At 45.1% G+C, this 22716-nt stretch overlaps 1 protein-coding gene across 5 annotated transcripts in view; it reads right to left on the bottom strand.

Annotated features, from left to right (window-relative positions):
- mapkap1 (MAPK associated protein 1) overlaps window positions 1-22716 on the bottom strand; it is a 141772-nt gene that overhangs the window by 54275 nt on the left and 64781 nt on the right. For all 5 annotated transcript variants that reach the window (XM_088280984.1, XM_088280982.1, XM_088280981.1 and 2 more), the window contains 4 exons: window positions 21343-21491; window positions 20895-21067; window positions 20639-20815; window positions 194-303 (listed from right to left, as the gene is read on the bottom strand). In XM_088280984.1, the coding sequence (XP_088137110.1) occupies window positions 194-303; window positions 20639-20815; window positions 20895-21067; window positions 21343-21491 (609 nt within the window). The remainder of the gene's footprint in view (window positions 1-193; window positions 304-20638; window positions 20816-20894; window positions 21068-21342; window positions 21492-22716) is intronic.

Below are 22716 nucleotides of genomic sequence, written 5' to 3'. Positions count from 1 at the left end.
TTAATTGAGATATTTAATAAAATTATTGTTACGTTGCACTGGAGCGGGGTTGTACACTGAGTACAATGACAAAAGGGCATTCTGATTCTGAGGAAGGATTAATTAAGAACATAAATACAAACAATGTCGGAAAAACAAGAACAAAGTAAAAAAGTTTCATAATTGCTGGTTGTAGTTCATCTGGTTTCATTACCTGATCCTTTCTGTGAGCCCTTCCTCTTCTTGAGTGCTTTCTGAAGAATTTCCTTCATGGTTACTTTCAGACTGTCCACGGGGATTAAAGAAAAACCTTGAGCAGCATTACTAAAATGGACAAGCAAGGCAAGATATATTATTAGAACTTCTGTACTTTCTCTCAGCAAGTAGGACAGAGATGAATAATAAAATAAATGTGATTTATGGCATTCCCAATACAATAAAACGAGATTAAACAGTGGTACCTTGATTTTGAAGTACAATTTGTTCCGTGACCACAGTCATACTTACGGAGAGACGAATATTTATAGTTATTTTTTACGTTGTTTAAAAGTTGAGTTTACAAAGTTTTATGGAATTTTCATCCATGTCAATTTATAGGCAAATACATATATATATATATATACATACATATATACATACATATATACATATATATATACATATATATATACATATACATATATACATACATATACATAAATACATATACATATACATAAATACATATACATATATATACATATATACATATACACATATATATATAAATATACACATATATATACACATATATACATATACATATACATATACAAATATATATATACATATACATATACAAATATATATATACATATACATATACATACATATATATACATATACATACACATATGTATATATATATACCTTCCGGTTCCGGCGCCGCGCGAGTGGCTGCCTGTTTACAGCAGCGTGGCTCACTATTGAGCCTTTTTCGTGTGTTTTTTCCCTTTACCCTTTTTTATTTTATTTTTACCTCACCTCAGCAATGGACATCCAACTTGCAGTGGTTTAACTGCTGTTGGGGGCTGTTTTTTGCGCGATCGTGTCCGGAGACGAAACTCGGAGCTACGGATCGATCGTGTACACAAGAGATCAGCTGTTAGCACTCCGTGCTAACCCCGCGTGGGCTCCCGGAGCGAGACCCGATATCCCCCGCGAGCTGAGGAGGAAGCGGGGATGTCGTGCGGGGGCTAAACGCCAGGCAAGGAGGAGACGATATCACCCCGTCCTCCCGTCCGTTATTATGGGGAATGTTCGATCCCTCCCCAACAAAATGGACGAGCTAACAGCGCTAACCCGGCACGAGAGGATTGTCCGGGAGGCTAGCTTGCTGGTGCTCACGGAGTCGTGGCTAACAGAGCTAACGCCGGACGCCGTCGTGGAATTGGACGGCTTCCAAATACTACGCGCGGACAGGACACTGGAGAGCGGTAAGAGAAAAGGGGGAGGGCTGGCTGTGTTTGTTAATGATAGATGGTGTAACCCTGGGCACATAACTGTTAAGGATCAACTTTGCAGTCGGGACATTGAGCTGATAGCTGTTAGCATGCGTCCGGTCTATTTACCGCGAGAGTTCAGTCATGTGATCGCGGTGGCGGCGTACGTGCCACCCTCTGCTAACGGTGAGGCAGCCTGTGATGTACTGAATGCAGCTGTGAGCAGGCTACAAACACAGCACCCAAATGCCTTGTTCCTTATCTCTGGTGACTTCAATCATGCTTCTCCTTCCTCCTCTCTGCCTTCATTCACACAATATGTAACCTGCCACACCAGAGACAATAAAATATTGGACCTCTTCTATGCCAACACCAAGGAGGCGTACACGTCACTGCCCCTCCCCCCGCTGGGCAAAGCTGACCACAACTTGGTTGCTCTCCTGCCTGTGTACAAACCTCTCGTCCGCAGGCAGCCAGCTGTGACACGCACAGTTCAGCGATGGTCCTGAGAAGCCGAGGAGGCCTTGAAGGACTGTTTCAACACAACTGTGTGGGAGGTATTCAGCGAAGCTCACGGTGAGGACATTAATGGTCTAACAGACACAGTTACAGACTATATTAACTTCTGCATGGAGAACACCATTCCCACCAGGACTGTAAGATGTTTCTCCAACAACAAACCCTGGATCACACCGGACATGAAAGCTCTCCTGAAGGAGAAAAAGAGGGCTTTTGTTTCAGGCGACAAGGACGAGCTGAAGAGAGTGCAGAGTCAGCTGAGAAGGAGGATCCGAGAGGGGAAAAAGTCCTACAGGATGCGGATGGAAGAACAACTGCAGCGGAACAATGCCAGGGATGTCTGGAGGGGCCTGAAGACCATCTCAGGCCACGGACAACCAGGTAAGACCCACAAGGGGGGGGGGCTTCAGTGGGCAAATGAGTTGAACCTATTTTTCAATAGGTTTGATCAAATGTCTGACCCCGCTCAGGCTTCCCTGATGCAGACCCCACCCACCCCTCCTGCCACTGCGAACAAGACCCTCTCTCCCCCTCTCTCGCCCCTCTCTCTCTCCACAGGTTCCAGTTCCCAGCCTCATCAGACAACCACCACTTCCTCCTGCTCAGCTTTGTTCCTCACAACATCTCAGGTGAAGAACCAGCTGAGGAAGATGAAGGCGAGGAAGGCGGCAGGCCCAGATGGGATCAGCTCCCAGCTCCTCAAATCTTGCGCAGACCAGCTGTGTGGAATCGTCCAGCACATGTTCAACCTGAGCTTGAAGCTGGGCAGAGTCCCCCAGCTGTGGAAAACATCCTGCCTGGTTCCGGTTCCAAAGACACCCCATCCGAAGGAGCTCAACAACTTCAGACCAGTGGCGCTGACGTCTCATCTGATGAAGACCCTGGAGAGACTGGTCCTCGTCCATCTGCGCCCCCTGGTCAGCTCCTCAATGGACCCACTCCAGTTTGCATACCAGCCTGGCATCAGTGTGGATGATGCCATCATCTACCTGCTCCACACTTCACTCTTCCACCTGGAGAAGGCGGGGGGCACGGTGAGGATCATGTTCTTTGATTTCTCAAGTGCTTTCAACACCATCCAGCCCGCCTTATTGGGAGACAAGCTGGAGCAGGCGGGAGTGGCCCACCACCTCATCACATGGATTCACGACTACCTCACAAACCGGCCACAGTACGTGAGAACACAAGACTGGGTGTCTGACGTGCTCCTCTGCAGCACGGGAGCGCCGCAGGGAACTGTGCTGGCTCCCTTCCTGTTCACCCTCTACACCTCGGACTACAAATACAATTCCACAACCTGTCACCTGCAGAAGTTCTCTGATGACTCTGCGATTGTCGGCCTCATCACTGACGATGACGATCGGGAGTACAGAGGGGTTACGCAGGGGTTCGTGGACTGGTGTCAGCAGAACCGCCTCCAAATCAACGCTGGGAAATCCAAAGAGCTGGTGGTGGATTTCCGCAAGCGTCGGCACTCTCCACCTGCACCAGTGAATATCCAGGGAACAGACGTTGAGAGGGTCTCAACTTACAAGTACCTGGGTGTTCATCTGAACAATAAACTGGACTGGAGCGACAACACAGATGCTCTCTATAGGAAGGGTCAGAGCAGACTCTTCCTACTCAGGAGGCTGAGGTCCTTTGGCGTTCGGGGAACACTCCTCAGGAACTTCTATGACTCGGTGGTTTCACCGGTCATCTTCTATGGAGTGGTCTCCTGGGCAGGAGGCATCTCGGGCCGGGACAAAAAGAGACTGAACAAACTAGTGTGGAGGGCCAGCTCTGTCCTGGGCTGCTCCCTGGACTCTGTGGACTCAGTGGGGGGCAGGAGGATGACGGCAAAACTGTCATCAATGCTGGACAAACCAGCCCACCCACTCAATGACACTCTGAGAACACTTTACAGCTCCTTCAGTGACAGACTTTTACACCCTCGCTGTACCAAAGAGAGATTTCGCCGCTCCTTCCTGCCGACTGCTGTCAGACTTTTTAACAAGAACATCGGGTCAGGCCTACAAACAGGAGGGCATTAGTGCAATTGTGCAGTCCTAGGATGCAATATTAACTACTACTGTACTTTCAGCCAAGGGTGTACTTAAACATCGACCAATGATGTATTTTGTTTACCATTACAGTATTCTTATTACAATACTTCTATCACTGTAGTATTTCCACCACTGCAGGATGTTCACTATTACAGTACTTTTATCATTGCAGTACTTTTATAATTACTGTATTTCCTATCATTGCGGTACTTTTACTATTACAATACTTTCATCATTGCAGTATTTTTCTATGGTTGCAGTACTTTTACTATTACAGTACTTTTATCATTGCAGTATATTTTATCATTGCAGTACTTTCCTGTCATTTCAGTACTCTCACCATTACAGTACTTTTATCATTGTAATATCTTTATCGTTGCAGTAATTTCAATCATTCAGTAGTTTTTATCATTACAGTGTTTCCCCCTCTGTATAATGGACAGGCATTAGGAGTGTTTCCTTACACTAGATACGTTTATACTGTGTATATTTGCATGCTTTTTATGAATGTCTGCTGCTAATGTTATACATTAACGGCTACATTACGCCGCCGACTCTGTGTGATCTATATCTTTGCTGCTGTAACACTTCAAATTTCCCCATTGTGGGACTAATAAAGGACATCTTTATCTTTATCTTTATATATATATATAGACATATATGTCTATATATATATATACACAGTAATACCCCGGTTATCGCGGTTAATGGGGACCGAGACCACCCACGAAAACTGAAAATCCGCGATGTAGCGGCGCACCTTCAAAAAAATAAATAAATAAATAAATAAAATACTTATATATATACTTCGCACCTATATATATACAGTAAACCCCCGGTTATCGCGGTTCATCGGGACCGAGACCACCCGCGAAAACTGAAAATCCGCGAAGTAGCGGCGCACCTTCAAAAATGCTTAAAAATATATACATATATATATATATGGGTAGCGAGAGAGAGAGTGAAATTCATGTTATAACAAAAAAAAAAAAAAATTATTATTAAAACATTTTTTTATTCCCCAGCCATTATTTTTGTATTTATTCAATTACTTATTTTTGTATTTATTTAATTACTTCGACTTTTACCAGCTGGTACGCCGTCCGGTGTGCCCTGTGAATGTTATGTATATTGAGCAGGACTCTCCAAACGCAGACACGGGAAAAAAGGTGGTGATACAAAGATATTTATTATAATCACAATATAGTCAGTGTAATCAGCGCGTCTCGCAGCAGCTGACGGCATGGCGCGAGACGATCGCTGGAGGAACGCCCACACAGCTGAAAAAACAAAAACACACGCGGCATGACAGGCACGGATCATGACAGTGAAATGAAAGGAGGCATTCTTCATTTATTTATTTATTCATTCATAACTGACAGACTCACGCTCCGCTCGTGCCCGGGCGGAAGAGGTGCTCCTATTCGGCTTAACTGTGACACACGCCCGCCCTCCTCCTCCTGAGCTTCCATTCGGTTAAACTTAGGGGCCGCTTGGAACCGCCCTTGCCCGGGGAAGGTGCTCCTCTTCGGCTTACTGTGACGCGAGCATGCCCTCCTCCTCCGGAGCTTCCATTCGGTTAAACTTAGGGGCCGCTTGGAACCGCCCGTGCCCGGGGAAGGTGCTCCTCTTCGGCTTACTGTGACGCGAGCATGCCCTCCTCCTCCGGAGCTTCTATTCGGTTAAATTTAGGGGCCGCTTGGAACCGCCCGTGCCCGGGGAAGGTGCTCCTCTTCGGCTTACTGTGACGCGAGCAAGCCCTCCTCCTCCGGGGCTTCCATTCGGTTAAACTTAGGGGCCGCTTGGAACCGCCCGTGCCCGGGGAAGGTGCTCCTCTTCGGCTTACTGTGACGCGAGCATGCCCTCCTCCTCCGGAACTTCCATTCGGTTAAACTTAGGGGCCGCTTGGAACCGCCCGTGCCCGGGGAAGGTGCTCCTCTACGGCTTAACTGCCACGCACGCCGGCCGGAGCTCTGGTACGGTCCGAACCGTGCGAAATGTCGCCACCAATCGTGTCCGGGGGAATGTGCTCTTCTTCATCCACTCTCTTCTTCGACCACTCTCCTCTTTGGCGCACGCCGGCCGTCTAACCGCTCCAGCGCCCCCTCGTGCCGCTCGGCGAAACTACAATGCCCCCGAATATTTTTTAGACCCGCGAAGCACTGAACCCGCGAAAGGTGAACCGCGAAGTCGCGGGGTATTACTGTATACACAAAGACTGTGAAAACCTGGCGTGATGACGCCATGAGTGAATTGCAGGAATGCTTTCAAGACACCATCTGGGACCTCTTTGATCATCAGGACCTTGATGTTTACACGCAATGTGTACTGAAGTTCTGCATGGAAACTGTGTCCCTAAACAGGATCATACGGACCTTCCCAAATGCGAAGCCCTGGATGACCAGCCAGGTTCGCTTTCTCCTCAAGGCCCGTGACGCTGCCTTCAGGTCAGGTGACAACGCCCTGTACAGGGTGGCTCGTACTGACCTGAGCAAAGGCATTAAGCTAGCCAAGGCGGCCTACAAGAGGAGGCTGGAGTCTCACCTTGCCAGCAACAGATCACGGGAGGTGTGGCAGGGTCTACGGAGCATCACCAACTGCCGAGGCAGCAGCATGACTTCTGTAGACCCGAGTGCATCGCTGGCAGAGGAGCTTAACTGCTTCTTCGCTCGCTTTGACTCACCCCAACCGTCACACCCCCGCACTTCATGCCTCAACTCCCCCCCACTCACCGTAGAGGAACACGATGTGAGGCGCGCGCTCCTGGCTATTAACCCCAGGAAAGCTACTGGGCCCGACGGAATACCAGGCAAGGTCCTCAGAGCATGTGCCCACCAACTGTCGCATGTTTTCTGCAGGATCTTCAACCGCTCCCTGGCTCAAGCAGTCATCCCCTCCTGCTTGAAAACTTCCACCATTATTCCGGTCCCCAAAAAGTCACCCGCAGTCCTCCTGAATGACTACCGTCCTCTTGCTATCACGCCAGTCACCATGAAGTGCTTCGAGAGACTGGTTCTCCAGCACATCAGGGACTGCCCTCCTCCCACCTTGGACCCCTACCAGTTTGCATACCAGGCTAACAGATCCAACGAGGACGCCATCGACACTGCTCTGCATGTTGTGCTGGGCCACCTGGAACAACAGCAGACCTATGCCAGGATGCTCTTTGTGGACTACAGCTCGGCATTCAACACAATCGTCCCGGACATCCTTGTCGCCAAACTGGACATTCTTGGCCTCCCTGCTGTAAGATGGGCTGAGGATCACATTAATCTTAAGTAACTTTATGTAATCAGTTGGTGTATTTCTAATCATGTTTTTATACACTACTTGTATCATTAATGTTTGCACACACACACACACACACACACACACCCCTTTTTGCTTTAGCACACGCACACACACACACACACACACGCCCACACACTTACATTTTTGCTTTAGTTTCTATTTCCTTGCTTTCATTGTGAGTTATGGCTTCCCGTTTCCTGGAGACAGACCCCATTGTAAGTTTTGAATCAAGCTCTAATAAAAGCAGAGGTGGCAGGGAGGGGGGCTCAGAGAGAGGGTGTGCGCAGAGCTGAACGGAGCAAGACGCCGGTCTGCTCTTGGCCTCTCTCCCGGCCGGCCGTTAAAAATGAACAACCATGCCGGCTTTTCCTGGCAATCAGCCACCTTTAGTAAGTTATTTCAGTCTCTTAACGGCGTCAGGGCATTTAAACCTGACATTTATCTGGTGCCGAGCTCCCGGAAATCACATCTGGACGTTGCGACGGTCGCGGGACCTCGGACACCGCAGAAACTGGCGCCATCGCTTCCCCATTGAGGAAGCGGGTGTCCGAACTCCTGCTTCGGCCAGCCGCCCGGAGACGATTCCCTATCGCACCAGCCTGATCCAGGGGAGACCAGGTATTGTGTTTCAAATTATTTCGTAACACCATTTTAAAATGTTAAAATGTTAAAACAATTAGAAGGGGAGTGAAAGAGTGAGTTAGACCAGCGTGCGCGGGGGCGGGGCCTCCACCGTTTGACAGTACGGTTAAATAGACTGGATCGTGCTAGTCCAAGGAGTTATATAAATAGAATCGGTAGCGAATTAGGCCATAACTCATTGCGAAACTGGGTTTCTCTGGAAACTGGGTTTCCCCTGCGGATAGCACGGTCGTGTAATATAACGGTTCTGCGGTCCGTCTAAAACCGGATTGCGTTATTTAAGGAGTTACAAATGGAATTTGGACGTAACTCGTTTAGAAACAGGGTTTCTCGTTACGGATAACGCGGTAGTGTAAAAGAACGTCCTGCGGTACGTCTAAACCGGATCGTGTTATTTAGGGAGTTATAAAAGAAATTAGGTCGTAACTTGTTCAAACCTATAACACGGTAGTGTAAATTAAACGTTTCTCGGTACGTCGAAAACCTCGAGGAAGTCTACTCACAATTTCACATTAAATTTAGGAAATTATAAAATAATAAGGCATTATTTTCGGTGGTTTTTATTATTTTTATTTGTATTTCTTTGGTAAACAAACTGCTCGTTTGACTGAGAAGTGATCTGTGTGTGTGAATGGCGTGCTGCGCAGCTGTGTGAGAGAGAGAGAGAGAGAGAAAAAGAAAAAAAGGAAAAGGTTAGGGGTTGAGTGTGAAAGATTGTGGGTGTGTGAGTAAAAATAACGGACTTCAGACAACAATGGAAAATGGGTCGAAATGTGGCCAAAGTGTAGAAAGCAAATTCAGATGTGAAGTTTATGAACGGGTATGACTCGGATTGTTGCCAATTTCTGGAGAAGTGGGTGAAGAAATATGACTTTAAGCCACGCCTGAAGGATCGGGTTTCGAAGCAGTGAGAAGAGAATTGGCGGAAAAAGAAAGCTGAAGATAAGAAAAGGAAAAACACAACATCAGTGGGCGTGCAATACACATTTTGTGTGTGAATGTTTGCGAAAACCGTATGTAAAGTGAGTGAATGGTGTGATTGGGGATTACAAATACCATTTGGTATTTTATCCCATGTAATACAGTAGGGTTATAAACAGCAGACTGTTGTGGATGTAATAGACAAGAATTCTCCACCTGAAAAGGTTGAAGTGAGAATTACCACAACAGGAAATTTGACTTGCTGTCCTACTGATAAGAAACCAGTTTTTAGAACACCCTAGGTGTTGACAAACTGGACCAAATTTTCTAAAATGGGGATATTAGGTAGTAAAATAAAACCCAGGGATACTTTGCAGTGTAGAGATTCGAAGTTGATCGAAAAACAGGATTCTGATAAAACTCAGGATTTAGACACATGGATAACTGAACATGGCTTTAATGGTCAGTTAAATACACAAAAAATAGCCACATTTGCAGAAATTAATCATAAGAAAGACAAAGAAAGACCCCAAAAAGATGACGAAAAATGGCTTTGAGGAAACAGAACATTGGATGAGAGTAGCCTCAAAAAGAGAAGAGGGATACAGGAAACAAAAAAAGAATGAAAACAAAATGAGCAAAGGAAAGGAATGTGCAAAGTCAGATAGAGCAAATTACACTGAAATGGGAAGAGTAAAACAAAAGGATGATGAGACTTTTGAGCAATACAAAGTGAGAATGACAGCTGTGTTTAAAAATCACAGCGGGCTACAGGAAAATGGTAATGTATTGCCATTTCAACAGCAGTTGAGGAATGCTTTACGTGCAGGCTCAAGAGAGGTAATTCATAAGTGGGTAAATAAACATTACATTTGCCTGCCAACAGGTACTCTGGAGGAGTATGTAAATTACACCCTCCATGCTGAGAAGAGAGAAAATAAAAAGAAACAGAGGTCAATAGACACCTTTTGTCAAAATAAAGGACAGGAGGTCTTTTATCAAGGTGGAAGGGGCAGAGGTAGCTTTAGAGGACAAATGGGCAGACGACAGAGAGGAGGAAGAATAGGAAGAGGAGCAAACAGGCGAAATACATCAGGCTGCTGGTGTTGTGGTAAAGAAGGACATATAGCAAGAGATTGCCCTGAGAGAAAGAAACCATCAGCATGACTAGGATAGGAAGCATCTAAACAGGATTTAGAGGCTGATCAAGAAACAGATGAGTTTCTAGATGAAGGGGTCCTCCGAAATTTAGAAGAGATATTGGCCTTTGATGAAATAACTGAGCTGAAATAACCGTATTGGTAAATGGGTCACCAATTACCTTTTTTATGTGACACTGGTGCATGTAGGATTGCTTGTAATAAATCAATTCCAAATGATAGAGCAACCGAGAAAGGTGTCATAGTCAGATTTGCAAGTGGAAAACTGTATAGAGTAACAGAATTAGAACCTGTGTGGTTGAGGGACCCAGAAAGACACTGAGTTGGTTGCATGAACTGAACTTAGTTTTACTTTTACTGAACAATGAGAGCCCAAGTTGTGGGGATGTGATTAATTTACATAAAAAGATTAGTGATGGCACAATTTATACCTACATGATCCAACAGACAAGGTATATCATTCTGATGATGGTTTTTACTTAATTGTGTCTCCTTCAGGAAGAGAGAAGTAGGTGTTATGAAATCTTAACAATTGAATGAAGCTCTTGAAAGTGAGCATGAGAAACCTTAGCAAGAGCATAGGTGTTTCCTGATTTTGTAGTTTTTGATTTGACACATTGATAGTTTTGAGTGGTTTTGGTAAGGCTACAGTGAATTTGGAAATTAAGAAAAAAAAAAGGAGTGAGGAAAATTTGACAGAAGGCAATGGGTAGGTGTAATCGTAAATCATGAGCGTGCTGTAACAAAGAGTTAACAGCTCTGTGAAGAGGTCCCAAGTACGGGGAGGAAGTATAGAAGTGTGTAATTATTGTCGGGCATGAATTGCAAATTACACAGAAATCACACGACCATTGCTGGACATGATTTATTACAAGCCAATGACATTCGCGGAAGAGAAAAAAAATTGTTTGAACACTTGAGGCTGACAAAGCTTTTGAACTTGTCAAGCATGAACTCATTGATTATGCTGTAGTAGCAGTACCAACTTGATATTTAATTGCTAAATTGAGTCATGGGAATTCCCATGTCTCAACAGGGGGGGTGATTGATATCCATAGTACAGCAAGGACAACAAACCTTTTTAAAATTTTTGTAGGTCATGTCTAGTGTGTAGTAAACATAAAGTTCAAGGGAACATGAGACTGTGGTGGATTTTTTTTTTGTTGTTGATGTGTGGGTCTGGCTCGGCTTCCCTCCGGATGGGTCGCCGAGCAGGGCGGAGTTGGTGATGGAAAAAACTTCTCTGACAGCCATTTTGGTTAGAAAGGGATTTTGTTCTCATCACGTGCTGATGTCGGGGGAAGTCTCCCCAAGGAGAATGGGGAGGGGAGGGTCTCTCCCTCTCGAGCCTCCCAGATGCGACTCCTCGGCGCCAGACCACTTTTCTGTAAACACCTTCCTTGGGACGTCGGTGACCCCTGTAAATCCCTGACCGTTCGTAAATAATGTTGAGGCCCGATGCCTCTCAAGACTGTAACTTATGTATTAGGGAGGTCCAACACAAGACTTGGTATTCCTAAAAGCAACAATATCGTCGTGGCCATAAAATAACTTGTGTATGTTAGACCTTGTGAAGATACACTACAAGACCAAAGGGAGATTGTACCGACAAAGCATCTTAACGCACTACCAAATTATATGAGCCATTTGAGCAAACAGTGACTGCAAAAAATGACTTCATTAGCCTGTCTTACTGCAGTAACCAGGGCAAAGTGAATCCATTTGCATATTAGTCACAACAATTGGATCCTGTGGCGAGAGCCACGTCAGAGTGTGATCAAGCAGTCTTCACGGCTTCTTTAAGGACTCAAAAAATGTTGTTTTTTTTCCCACCACATTCACATTGCACGGCGACCTAATTGTCACAGGGACACATTACACTGATAAGGTGCGGTGCGCTCAGCCCAGCGTCACTTTTTCCCCGCACCAGTAGAAGGCGCCACACGACTGCGGAGGCCGCGTCCAGATTGCCACCAGACCGCGACCTGACCTTATGGACACTTTTCTCCCGACTGGAGAGACACGGACACTTTTCTCCCGATTGGAGAGATTCAGGCTTGTAAGACACAAACCAGGTGCACATTCCAGACTAATAAGAAGTAAAAGTGTTTGAGAACGAAGGTCACAGGCTGAAATCACACTGACTTTTATGCGATGGGAGAATTAGCAGTGTGGTACAAACTAGATAACTTGTAAGAGAGAAATTGTTAGAATAAGCAGGAAGAGCGTAGGCGGGTGTGAGATAGTCAAAGTTTGGGGTTTCCCATCCTGTATAAGCTGTAGGGTTACAATGTGGACTGATAGTCAAGATAAATGTTCATGTGTTCTGAAAACATTGGACAAACAGGGGCTTTAAAACCATAACAGGAAAAGAAAAGTTGTGCATAAAGCAAAATTGTAAATGCAAAATTCACTGAACAGAAAATGACACGATTACAATTGAAAACTGCCTCGCTGACAATGCAGCGAAGGCTGCAGCCCACGGCATGACCTCAAAGTCGACACTGCATTACGATAAGGGAAAATGAACACACACAGCAAATCAACTTGACAATTTGATATCACGACAGGAAAAATGCACCACTGATTGTGTTAATATTCCGCATGTTGTGCGCGGATATCGCGAGAACCTGCGTGACTCTGTTTATGGTAGCGTGTTCGCCTGGGCGAGGAGTAGGCGAGTGAATTAAAGCAGTTGGAAACTTAATAACGTCGTGTTTTTTTGGCCATTTACATGGTAGCAAAGGATGGTTTCCAACTATAGAGTACCGCCGAAATTGGACGAAGCCAGACCATACGAGTGCTGGAAAAATGAAGTTAGCATTTGGAGACTTGTTACGGACTTGGAAAAAAAGAAGCAGGCACTTGCGGTGGCGCTGGGTCTCGAAGGAAGAGCCCGAGAGACTGCTTTGGAAATATCCGCGGAGGATCTAACTCAAGAAAATGGTATGGAAACACTTCTCGCTAAGTTGGACACGGTGTTCTTGAGAGAAGAAAAAGAGCGCTCATGAAGCGTATTCGTATTTTGACTCTATAGCAAAAGACAGTGCGGCGTCCATGGCGGACTATATAATAGACTTCGAGCAAAGATACAACCGGATGAAAAAGTACAACATGGCCCTGCCTGACGCTGTGTTAGCGTTTAAACTACCGGATACAGCGTGTCTCGAGGAGAAGAATAGACAGCTTGCACTTATGGCGTGCACGGACTTGACATTTTGCATCGATGAAATCTGCGCTGAAAAGGATTTTCGGAGGGAAAATCACCGGCGCAATTAACGGCAGTGAGATGAAGGGCACCGCTTTTTTCACGGATCAAAAGCAAAGAGTATCCGAAATATTCAGAAGAAGCAACGTCTCGTCACAGAGTGGAAAGCGGCCGCCACAGCAAGGTACAAATCCACTCGACAAAGCTGGCAAGCGAACAAAATGTGCTATTTGTCAAAGCACGTATCATTGGGCGAAGGATTGTCCTCATCGGAGGAATGAAGTCAAGTTGACGGAAAGTGATGGTGTGGAGTGTAACATCACACTGTTTACCAAGATTGTGACCAACTCTGAGATATTTCTGGCTGAATCACTGGGATCGGCCATAATTGACACTGCATGCACCCGTACTGTTTGTGGTGAGAAGTGGCTGGATTGTTACCTTAAAGAACTGAACCAAAGTCAAGTGAACAAACTGCAGCAAACACAATCTCCAAGCTGCAGGCCTTTTAGATTTAGAGATGAGCAAGTGGTGCACTCCAATAGAAAAGTAAAGATCCCAGCCAAGATTGGACAAACAAAATGTCACATTGAAACAGAAGTTGTTCCTGCTGATATTCCTTCATTGTTGAGCAAAATGTCTTTAAAGAAAGCAGGGACTGTTTTAGACATGGAGAATGACAGAGTTGTCATGTTTAAGCAACAAGTGCCTCTTGAGTTCACCAGTTCCGGACACTACTGTGCGGACATAAGAGATGGAAATACAAAGGTGAGCAGCAATGAAGGTGAAGTACTTGTTGTCACAACAGGGATGTCTTCTAGAGAAAAACGCAAAGTGCTCCTGAAGCTTCACAAGCAGATTGGTCATGCCTCTGCAGACCGGCTGCAGAGGCTTATTCAAAGCTCTGGAAATACTGACAAAGACTGCCTGATCATTCTGGAGGACATCATTCGTGACTGTGAGATATGTCAGAAACACCGCAGGACCAAGCCCAAACCGGCAGTTGGCTTGCCCTTAGCCTCCGAATACAATGAGACAGTGGCAATGGATCTACATGAGCTGGAATCTGGTGTGTGGTACCTCCACATCATCGATCACTTCACACGATTTAGCGCTGGAAACATCGTGAGGTCTAAGAAACCTTCGGATATAGTCAGCTCCTTCATTCATTCGTGGATACATATTCACGGTGCCCCCAAGCGGATCTTCACGGACAACGGTGGAGAGTTCAATAATGAAGAGATTAGAGACATGGCGGAGAAATTCAACATTGAGACGAAAACTACAGAGGGGTACAGTTCCTGGAGCAACGGTTTGTTGGAAAGACACAATATAACTCTGACTGAGACACTTTTGAAAGTAAAAAAGGAAAATGGGTGTGGCTGGCAAACTGCTTTAGACTGGGCTCTTATGGCCAAAAACAGTCTGGTCAATGTGCATGGTTATAGTCCACACCAGCTTGTGTTTGGACACAGTCCCAATCTTCCGTCTGTCTTAATTGATAAACCACCTGCTCTAGAGAGTATGAATATGAGTACTAGAGTAGGGCAACACTTAAGAGCATTACATGCTGATAGAAAAGCTTTCACGGAGGTGGAATGCTCTGAAAGAATTAGGAGGGCGTTACGTAAGCAGCTCAGACCTACAGATGAAATGTATGAAACAGGTGACAAAGTGTATTATAAGCGACAGGATAGTTCAGAGTGGAAGGGTCCTGCTGTAGTTATAGGTCAGGATGGAGCCGTTGTGTTCGTAAGACATGGCGGAATTCTTGTCAGAGTACATCAATCCAGGCTAAGTAAATTAAATGCACACAATGAGCATGAACCTGCACTTCGCAGTGTTCCCAACAATGGTATAGAAAATAAAATACGGTTCAGACTGATGTATTAGAGAATTCAGATGATGAACAAAGTCTTCATGGAGGAGAACAAATGACTGAAAACACAGAAATAAATTATAAAGACACGAACAGACAGACTGATGAGATGGGCCCAGAAACGGAGAGAGATCAGCTCAAGTCCAAAATTGGACAGATTTTGTGAGTTGCTAAACAAACAAGACCTGATGTTATGTTTGACACATGCATCCTGGCATCGAACATTAAAAATGCTACTGCTCAGTCCATACATGAAACCAACAAGATGATATGGAAACTTAAGTCAGAGAAAGTCACACTTAAGTTTCAGTATTTGGGCAAAAATGATGATTTGAGTTTGACCGTCTTCAGTGATGCTTCGTTGGGGAATCTTCCAGATGGAGGCACACAGGGTGGAGCTTTAATAGCTCTCACGGGTAAATTTGGAAAATTCTCCCCTTTGTTTTGGCAATCTAAGAAAATCAGACGTGTAGTGAGGAGTACACTGGCAGGAGAAACATTGGCTATGTCAGATGGTATTGATAATGCCATGTTCTTGGCTACACTCTATTCTGAGCTTTCCACTGGAAAAGCTGACCTGAATACTCTTCCTCTCATCTGTGTCACTGATAACCATTCCTTGTTTGATTCTCTCAAATCCACAAAACAGGTCACAGAAAAGAGACTTAGGTTAGAAATAAGCAGTATCAAAGAACTGCTTCAGGTAAACAAAATCAAAGAAGTGCAATAGTCAGATGCAAAGTCACAACTTGCTGACTGCTTAACAAAAAAAGGTGCTTCTCTCCTGATGCTTCTTAAAGCCCTAGAGGAAGGCGTATGGGTGCAGGTATGTTATACATGTTATGTGAATTTTTTCCTTGAATTTGTGTTCTGTTAAATGCATTTTATAAATGTTCAGGATTGCTGCCACTTTTCCTATTTTTTTTTTTTAGTTTAAAGAAAGAGGGAGATTGTTAACATCCCGCATGTTGTGCGCGGATATCGCGAGAACCTGCGTGACTCTGTTTATGGTGGCGTGTTCGCCTGGGCGAGGAGTAGGCGGGTGAATTAAAGAAGTTGGAAACTTAATAACGTGTTTTTTTGGCCATTTACAGATTGAACGCACACATCGGGATAACAAAGGTGCAAACATTGCTGAGGACAGGATCAGCAAATTGGCAGATGGCTAATCCTGGCTGCCTAATTCATTGGTTGAAAGAGTAACAAGAGTGACACATGAGCGTAGTCATGTGTCAAGAGGGGTAAAGTAGGATATGAAATTATTCCCACATACAGACTTTCTTTAACTGATTTTTTTTTGTAGACAATATGTTATTTGTTAGAGATGCAATATTGCTTGGTTGTAATTGTTTTCAAAAATGGGTGTTAGAATAATATTTAGAGGTTATTATACATTTGCCATGACGCAGCATTATTTCAATACATGGTGCGCATGACATGTTGCAAATTAGTGGAGTGGACTATGCTTGAGTGTTTACAGTCAGAGTGGAGGTACAGGAGGACATCTCTACTGCAGAGAGGTGTCTGCAATTGGCAGGGCGGTGGCACTTCTTCAGAAGTGAGGATGAAGTAAACAACATCGTGAGGAGCCCTGATAAGTTGGCATCGAAGTCTGAAGCAAGCAACATCGTGCTGGGTCCTGATAAAAGATGTTGACGTCAAAGTCAGCTGCGACCCATGGCGGCACGCCAATGATAAACCGGACTAAACCAGCTTTTGAGAAGACGAACTGTACCACCCTTGAATGTAATCTGATTTCTCGAAGTGTAATCTGATTCCTCAATGTTATAAAAGGGAATGTGTGAAAAACATCGAGGAACAGAAGGGAGATGAAGTTGCCAAATAAACTTTATTAACCTCTCTGTATCCACTTGAGCTTAGTGCCTCTCTTCTTTCAGCTATGAACCCTATATGTCAAATTGGCGAACCTGACAATGGGTTAAGTTGTTTCCAACAACATATGCTGATGCTAAAACAGTTGTAAAAGTATTGTGTAATCGAATTATCCCAACATTAGGAAATTCAAGAGTGATTTAAAGTGAAAATGATGCATTTTGTGAATGATGTAACAAGTTGGACAGTTGCTGCAAATTGACTCAAAGTGTCATTGTGCATACAGTCTGCAGGACTTGTGGAATGCACTAATGGAACTGTTAAGGCCAGGCTTATGAAGACAATGAGAGAAACAAAAAGACAATGGCCCGACTGTGTTTCAATCATAGCAATGAGGATATTGCCAGCCGAAGGAAGGACACTATCCCCTATCGACTCCCACATTTACCAGAACCACCAGCGACTGGCACATTGGTCCCAGTCCACATGAAAAACATATTTGACCGAAAAAGATGCAAAGACACAATTACTGGCCAGTGTGTTCTGACCCACAGACAGACCGGGTCCGTGTGGGAGACCAACTCTTCTTCAAGGTGTTGAAACGACCTCGTTGGGACAGTGAACGCTGAGACGGCCCTCGCCAGGTGATGGCAGTGACCCCGACGGCAGCAAAGGTCGCGGGGCGTGGCGGCTGGATCCACCAGTCGCAGTGCAAGCTTCTTCGGTTTCCTGCTCAAAGGCCTAGCGACGGAAGTCCCTCCAGAGTCACAGTCTCAGACCACACGTACATTAGAACCACACAACCAGCCACAGATACGAATGTTTGAAGCCACAGAGCAAAAAGATTATATATTTTTTGGAAATTAATGACGTACATAAAGAAATTTCAGCCCTGATTGGGGAGAACATTGCTGCACTTACATTTTTAATGAAAATGAGACAATTATTGATGTTATGGCCACTATGAAGAATTTGAAAGACACAATTTATTGGGATAATTATAGTTTTCATTTTGTTATGTGTAGTCTGTTCATGTTGCATTATTTTTATGACAAAGACGATGGTTAATCGTATGTTTGTTGCCCAAATGTACCATTACAACCTGATTGATGTTGAGAATGACGAACTCAAACTGGACACTGAAACCAAAAAACACATGGACCTTTATGCCCCTGCCCCGACACACATACACGCCACACATGAAGATCCGGGAGGCAAGGACGGCTGTCCCCTCCTACAACGAGGCAAGGGGCCTCCGCCAAGCCTCCCCAGAGACAAGCTCTGCGTGGAGAGTTTTGTTATTTTTCAATAAGTATATTGAAATGTTTATTTATATGTTTTATTCCCAAGTGGTCATCAGACCATGAGGTTCTCATTCCACGCGGAAGGGAGGAGGGGAAATTTTTCCTAATGAGGGTTTTCGCCCCTCCACTGATCAAACTGTTGTATGATTTCATTGTGATGATCTGTTTAAAAGCCGTAAGGTCATGATTTATTTTAAGTTTAGAAATCCACAACGAGATAAATGTAAGATGGGCTGAGGATCACATTAATCTCAAATAACTTTATGTAATCAGTTTGTGTATTTCAAATCATGTTTTTATCCACTACTTGTATCATTGTTTGCACACACACACACACTTACATTTTTGCTTTAGAATTAGAATTAGAAATCCCTTTATTGTCATTGTACTCAAGAGTGCAACGAGATTAGAGAGCTCCCCTCTCCAGTGCAATACAACAATAATACAGACAAATACATAAATTAGATAAATAAGAGAGTGCAATGGAAAATAATACTGAATAGGGTATATAAAAACACATCACGATGCTGTTCTGCATGGTAAGGGTGGTCTCGTGTGTGTGTGTGTGAGAGTTCAGAATAGAGATGGCTCTCGGAAGAAACTGTTTCTCAGTCTATTGGTCCTCGATTTGATGCATCTGTAGCGCCTGCCAGAGGGCATCAGGTCGAACAGGTGGGAGTATAGGTGGGTATTGTCTTTGACGATGTTGAGAGCCCTGCTGAGGCACCGGGCAGCCACCCGCACACACACACACACACACTTACATTTTTGCTTTAGTTTCTATTTCATTGCTTTCATTGTGAGTTATGGCTTCCTGTTTCCTGGAGACAGACCCACATTGTAAGTTTTGAGTCAAGCTCTAATAAAAGCAGAGGTGGCAGGGAGGGTGGCTCAGAGAGAGGGTGTGCGCAGAGCTGAACGGAGCAAGACGCCGGTCTGCTCTTGGCCTCTCTCCCGGCCGGCCGGTAAAAATGAACAACCATGCCTGGTGATCAGCCACCTATAGTAAGTTATTTCAGTCTCTTAACGGCGTCAGGGCATTTAAACCTGACATTTATCTGGTGCCGAGCTCCTGGAAATCACACCTGCCCTCACACGCATCTGGATTAAGGACTTTCTGACCAACAGACCCCAGACTGTGTTGCTCGGCCCCTACACGTCCTCCACCCGTACGCTGAGCACCGGTTCCCCTCAAGGATGCGCGCTGAGCCCTCTCCTATACGCCCTCTACACCTACGACTGCAGCCCGGCTTACGGTAACAACACCATCGTCAAGTTTGCTGACGATACGACAGTGGTCGGTCTGATCTCGGAAGGTGATGAGACGGCTTGGTGCGAGGAACGCAGACTGCAACTCAACATTGCAAAAACAAAGGAGATCGTCATCGACTTCAGGAGCAACAAGACGGTGCCGCCCCCCCTCGGCGTGTGTGTGGAGAGGGTCCACACGTTCAAGTTCCTGGGAGTACAGATCTCCGATGACCTTTCTTGGACACACAACACCACAGCAGTGGTAAAGAAGGTCCACCAGCGCCTGCACTTCCTGAGAGTCCTCAGGAAATTCAACCTGGACAGGAAGCTGCTGCTGGCCTTCTACCACTCATCCATCGAGAGCCTGTTGACGTACTGTGTCTCCACCTGGTACAGCGGCTGCACTGAGGCGGACAGAGTGAGGCTCCAGAGGACAGTCAAAACAGCGCAAAGGATTATTGGCTGCCCTCTCCCCTCACTGTCGGACATCTACACTGCCCGGTGCCTCAGCAGGGCTCTCAACATCGTCAAAGACAATGCCCACCCAAACTCCCACCTGTTCGACCTGATGCCCTCTGGCAGGCGCTACAGATGCATCAAATCGAGGACCAATAGACTGAGAAACAGTTTCTTTCCGAGAGCCATCTCTATTCTGAACTCTCACACACACACACGAGACCACCCTTACCTTGCAGAACAGCATCGTGATGTGTTTTTATATACCCTATTCAGTATTATTTTCCATTGCACTCTCTTATTTATCTAATTTATATATTTGTCTGTATTATTGTTGTATTGCACTGCAGAGGGGAGCTCTCTAATCTCGTTGCACTCTTGAGTACAATGACAATAAAGGGATTTCTAATTCTAATTCTAATATATATATATATTTTTTTTAAGCATTTTTGAAGGTGCGCCGCTACTTCGCGGATTTTCAGTGTTCGCGGGTGGTCTCGGTCCCCATTAACCGCGATAACCGGGGGTTCACTGTATACACACACACACGCACAAGCGCGCACACACACGCACGCACGCGCGCACACACGCACGCACACGCACAGGCACAGATACACCCACGTGCACGCATACACACACATAAAGTAATGCATTTATTCTATCACTTACATTCTGACAAACAGTGATTGTCGTGAACCAAGGCCAGGTGAGGTGTACTTCTCCACCAATGCCAGAGTGCTGAAACCAAACTTGTGGATTGGCTCATTGGAGTCCAGAGGAGGGAAGTCCGTGTCCACCTCACCATCATCTTCCGCAATGTGAAGACAATAAGCATTCACATTCTCACTGTCGACAGAGTGAAAATTTGTAAAAATAGAATCCATTTGCTAAATGTTAAAATGTTAATTAAAATGTTTGCACATACTTGAGTTTGGGCTCTCGTCCCTCACTTGTGTATTGCCAACAGATTAGCCCAATGAGATCATGAACGCGGGCATTAGCAATGGTCACTACAGCCATGGGATGAAGTTTCTCTTGACCCACTTGCATTGAGAGGTAGACATCTATCTTTTTTGTTGCTGTTGTGCCAATATGGCCCTTTAAGAAGGTTATGTATTTTATAGAGCACAGAAAATACATTCATATTAACAGAATTGCCTTTTGCTTGTAACACGCAGCACAAAACTGGGGAAGTTCATAACTAATCTAATTTCACAAAGTTTATTGAATTTGTAGCCACTTCACTACCAAGTAGAATACTAGAGCTCCACTTATCATTCTGGAAGTGGTTAAGATTTAACTTAAAATACCAATCAGCTTATTCAAAACAGTACAGTCGGATCATTACTTTCAAAAAAGGTTTCAGAACTCACCTTGCCATCAAATTTGGAGTATTCATTGAAGGGGTTGTTGAGCTGCTGTGGACACTGTTCCAGTCGAAATGAAAGCGTAGATTTCACACAAGTCGACCGCATTCTATTTTTGAAGTCATGTTTTACAAAAAAGGACCCCAGATCCTCCACTGAACAGGAAGTAAAACAAAAACAAGACACGTTTAACACAATGCAAATAAATAAGGATGGCAATAAGTTAATCTTGTTCAAAATTATTAGGACATTTACACTGAACACATTTTAATCTTGCACTATTGCATTAGGTTAATTAATAACCTGGTGTTATTACTGTATTTTTTCAAGTCACTCCAAATCATTATGCACACCAGAGCGGGGCAATATGGCTGAAAACCATATGCAATACAAGTATGACAGATCGGTCGATATCGATATAGAGTAATACCCCGCTACTTCGCGGTTCACCTTTCGCAGCTTCAGTGCTTCGCGGGTCTAAAAAATATTCGGGGGCATTGTAGTTTCGCCAAGCGGCACGAGGGGGCGCTGGAGCGGTTAGACGGCCGGCGTGCGCCGAAGAGGAGAGTGGACGAAGAAGAGAGTGGACGAAGAAGAGCACGTTCCCCCGGACACGATTGGTGGCGACGTTTCGCGCGGTTCGGACCGTACCAGAGCTCCGGCCGGCGTGCGTGGCAGTTAAGCCGTAGAGGACCACCTTCCCCGGCACGGGCGGTTCCAAGCGGCCCCTAAGTTTAACCGAATGGAAGCTCCGGAGGAGGAGGGCATGCTCGCGTCACAGTAAGCCGAAGAGGAGCACCTTCCCCGGGCACGGGCGGTTACAAGCGGCCCCTAAGTTTAACCGAATGGAAGCTCTGGAGGAGGAGAGCGGGCGTGTGTCACAGTTAAGCCGAATAGGAGCACCTCTTCCGCCCGGACACGAGCGTAGCGTGAGGCTGTCAGTTATGAATGAATAAATAAATAAAAGAATGCCACCTTTCATTTCACTGTCATGATCCGTGCCTGTCATGCCGCGTGTGTTTTTGTTTTTTCAGCTGTGTGGGCGTTCCTCCAGCGATCGTCTCGCGCCATGCCGTCAGCTGCTGCGAGATGCGCTGATTACACTGACTATATTGTGATTATAATAAATATCTTTGTATCACCACCTTTTTTCCCTTGTCTGCGTTTGGAGAGTCCTGCTCAATCCTCCAGCTCTGCTGGAGGATCATAACATTCACAGGGCACACCGGACGGCGTACCAGCAGGTAAAAGCCGAAGTAATTAAATAAATACAAAAAGAAGTAATTGAATAAATACGAAAATAATGGCTGAGGAATAAAAAATAAGTTTTAATAATAATTTTTTTTTTTTTTGTTAGAACATGAATTTCACTCTCTCTCT

This window comes from Idiotropiscis lumnitzeri, chromosome 18 (assembly GCF_059441095.1).
Source record: "Idiotropiscis lumnitzeri isolate Australia: NSW breed Sydney's pygmy pipehorse chromosome 18, RoL_Ilum_1.0, whole genome shotgun sequence".
NCBI classification, from domain to species: domain Eukaryota; kingdom Metazoa; phylum Chordata; class Actinopteri; order Syngnathiformes; family Syngnathidae; genus Idiotropiscis; species Idiotropiscis lumnitzeri.
The sequence above is the reverse complement of the archived record's forward strand: the minus strand, read 5'-3'. Positions and strand labels throughout refer to the sequence as shown.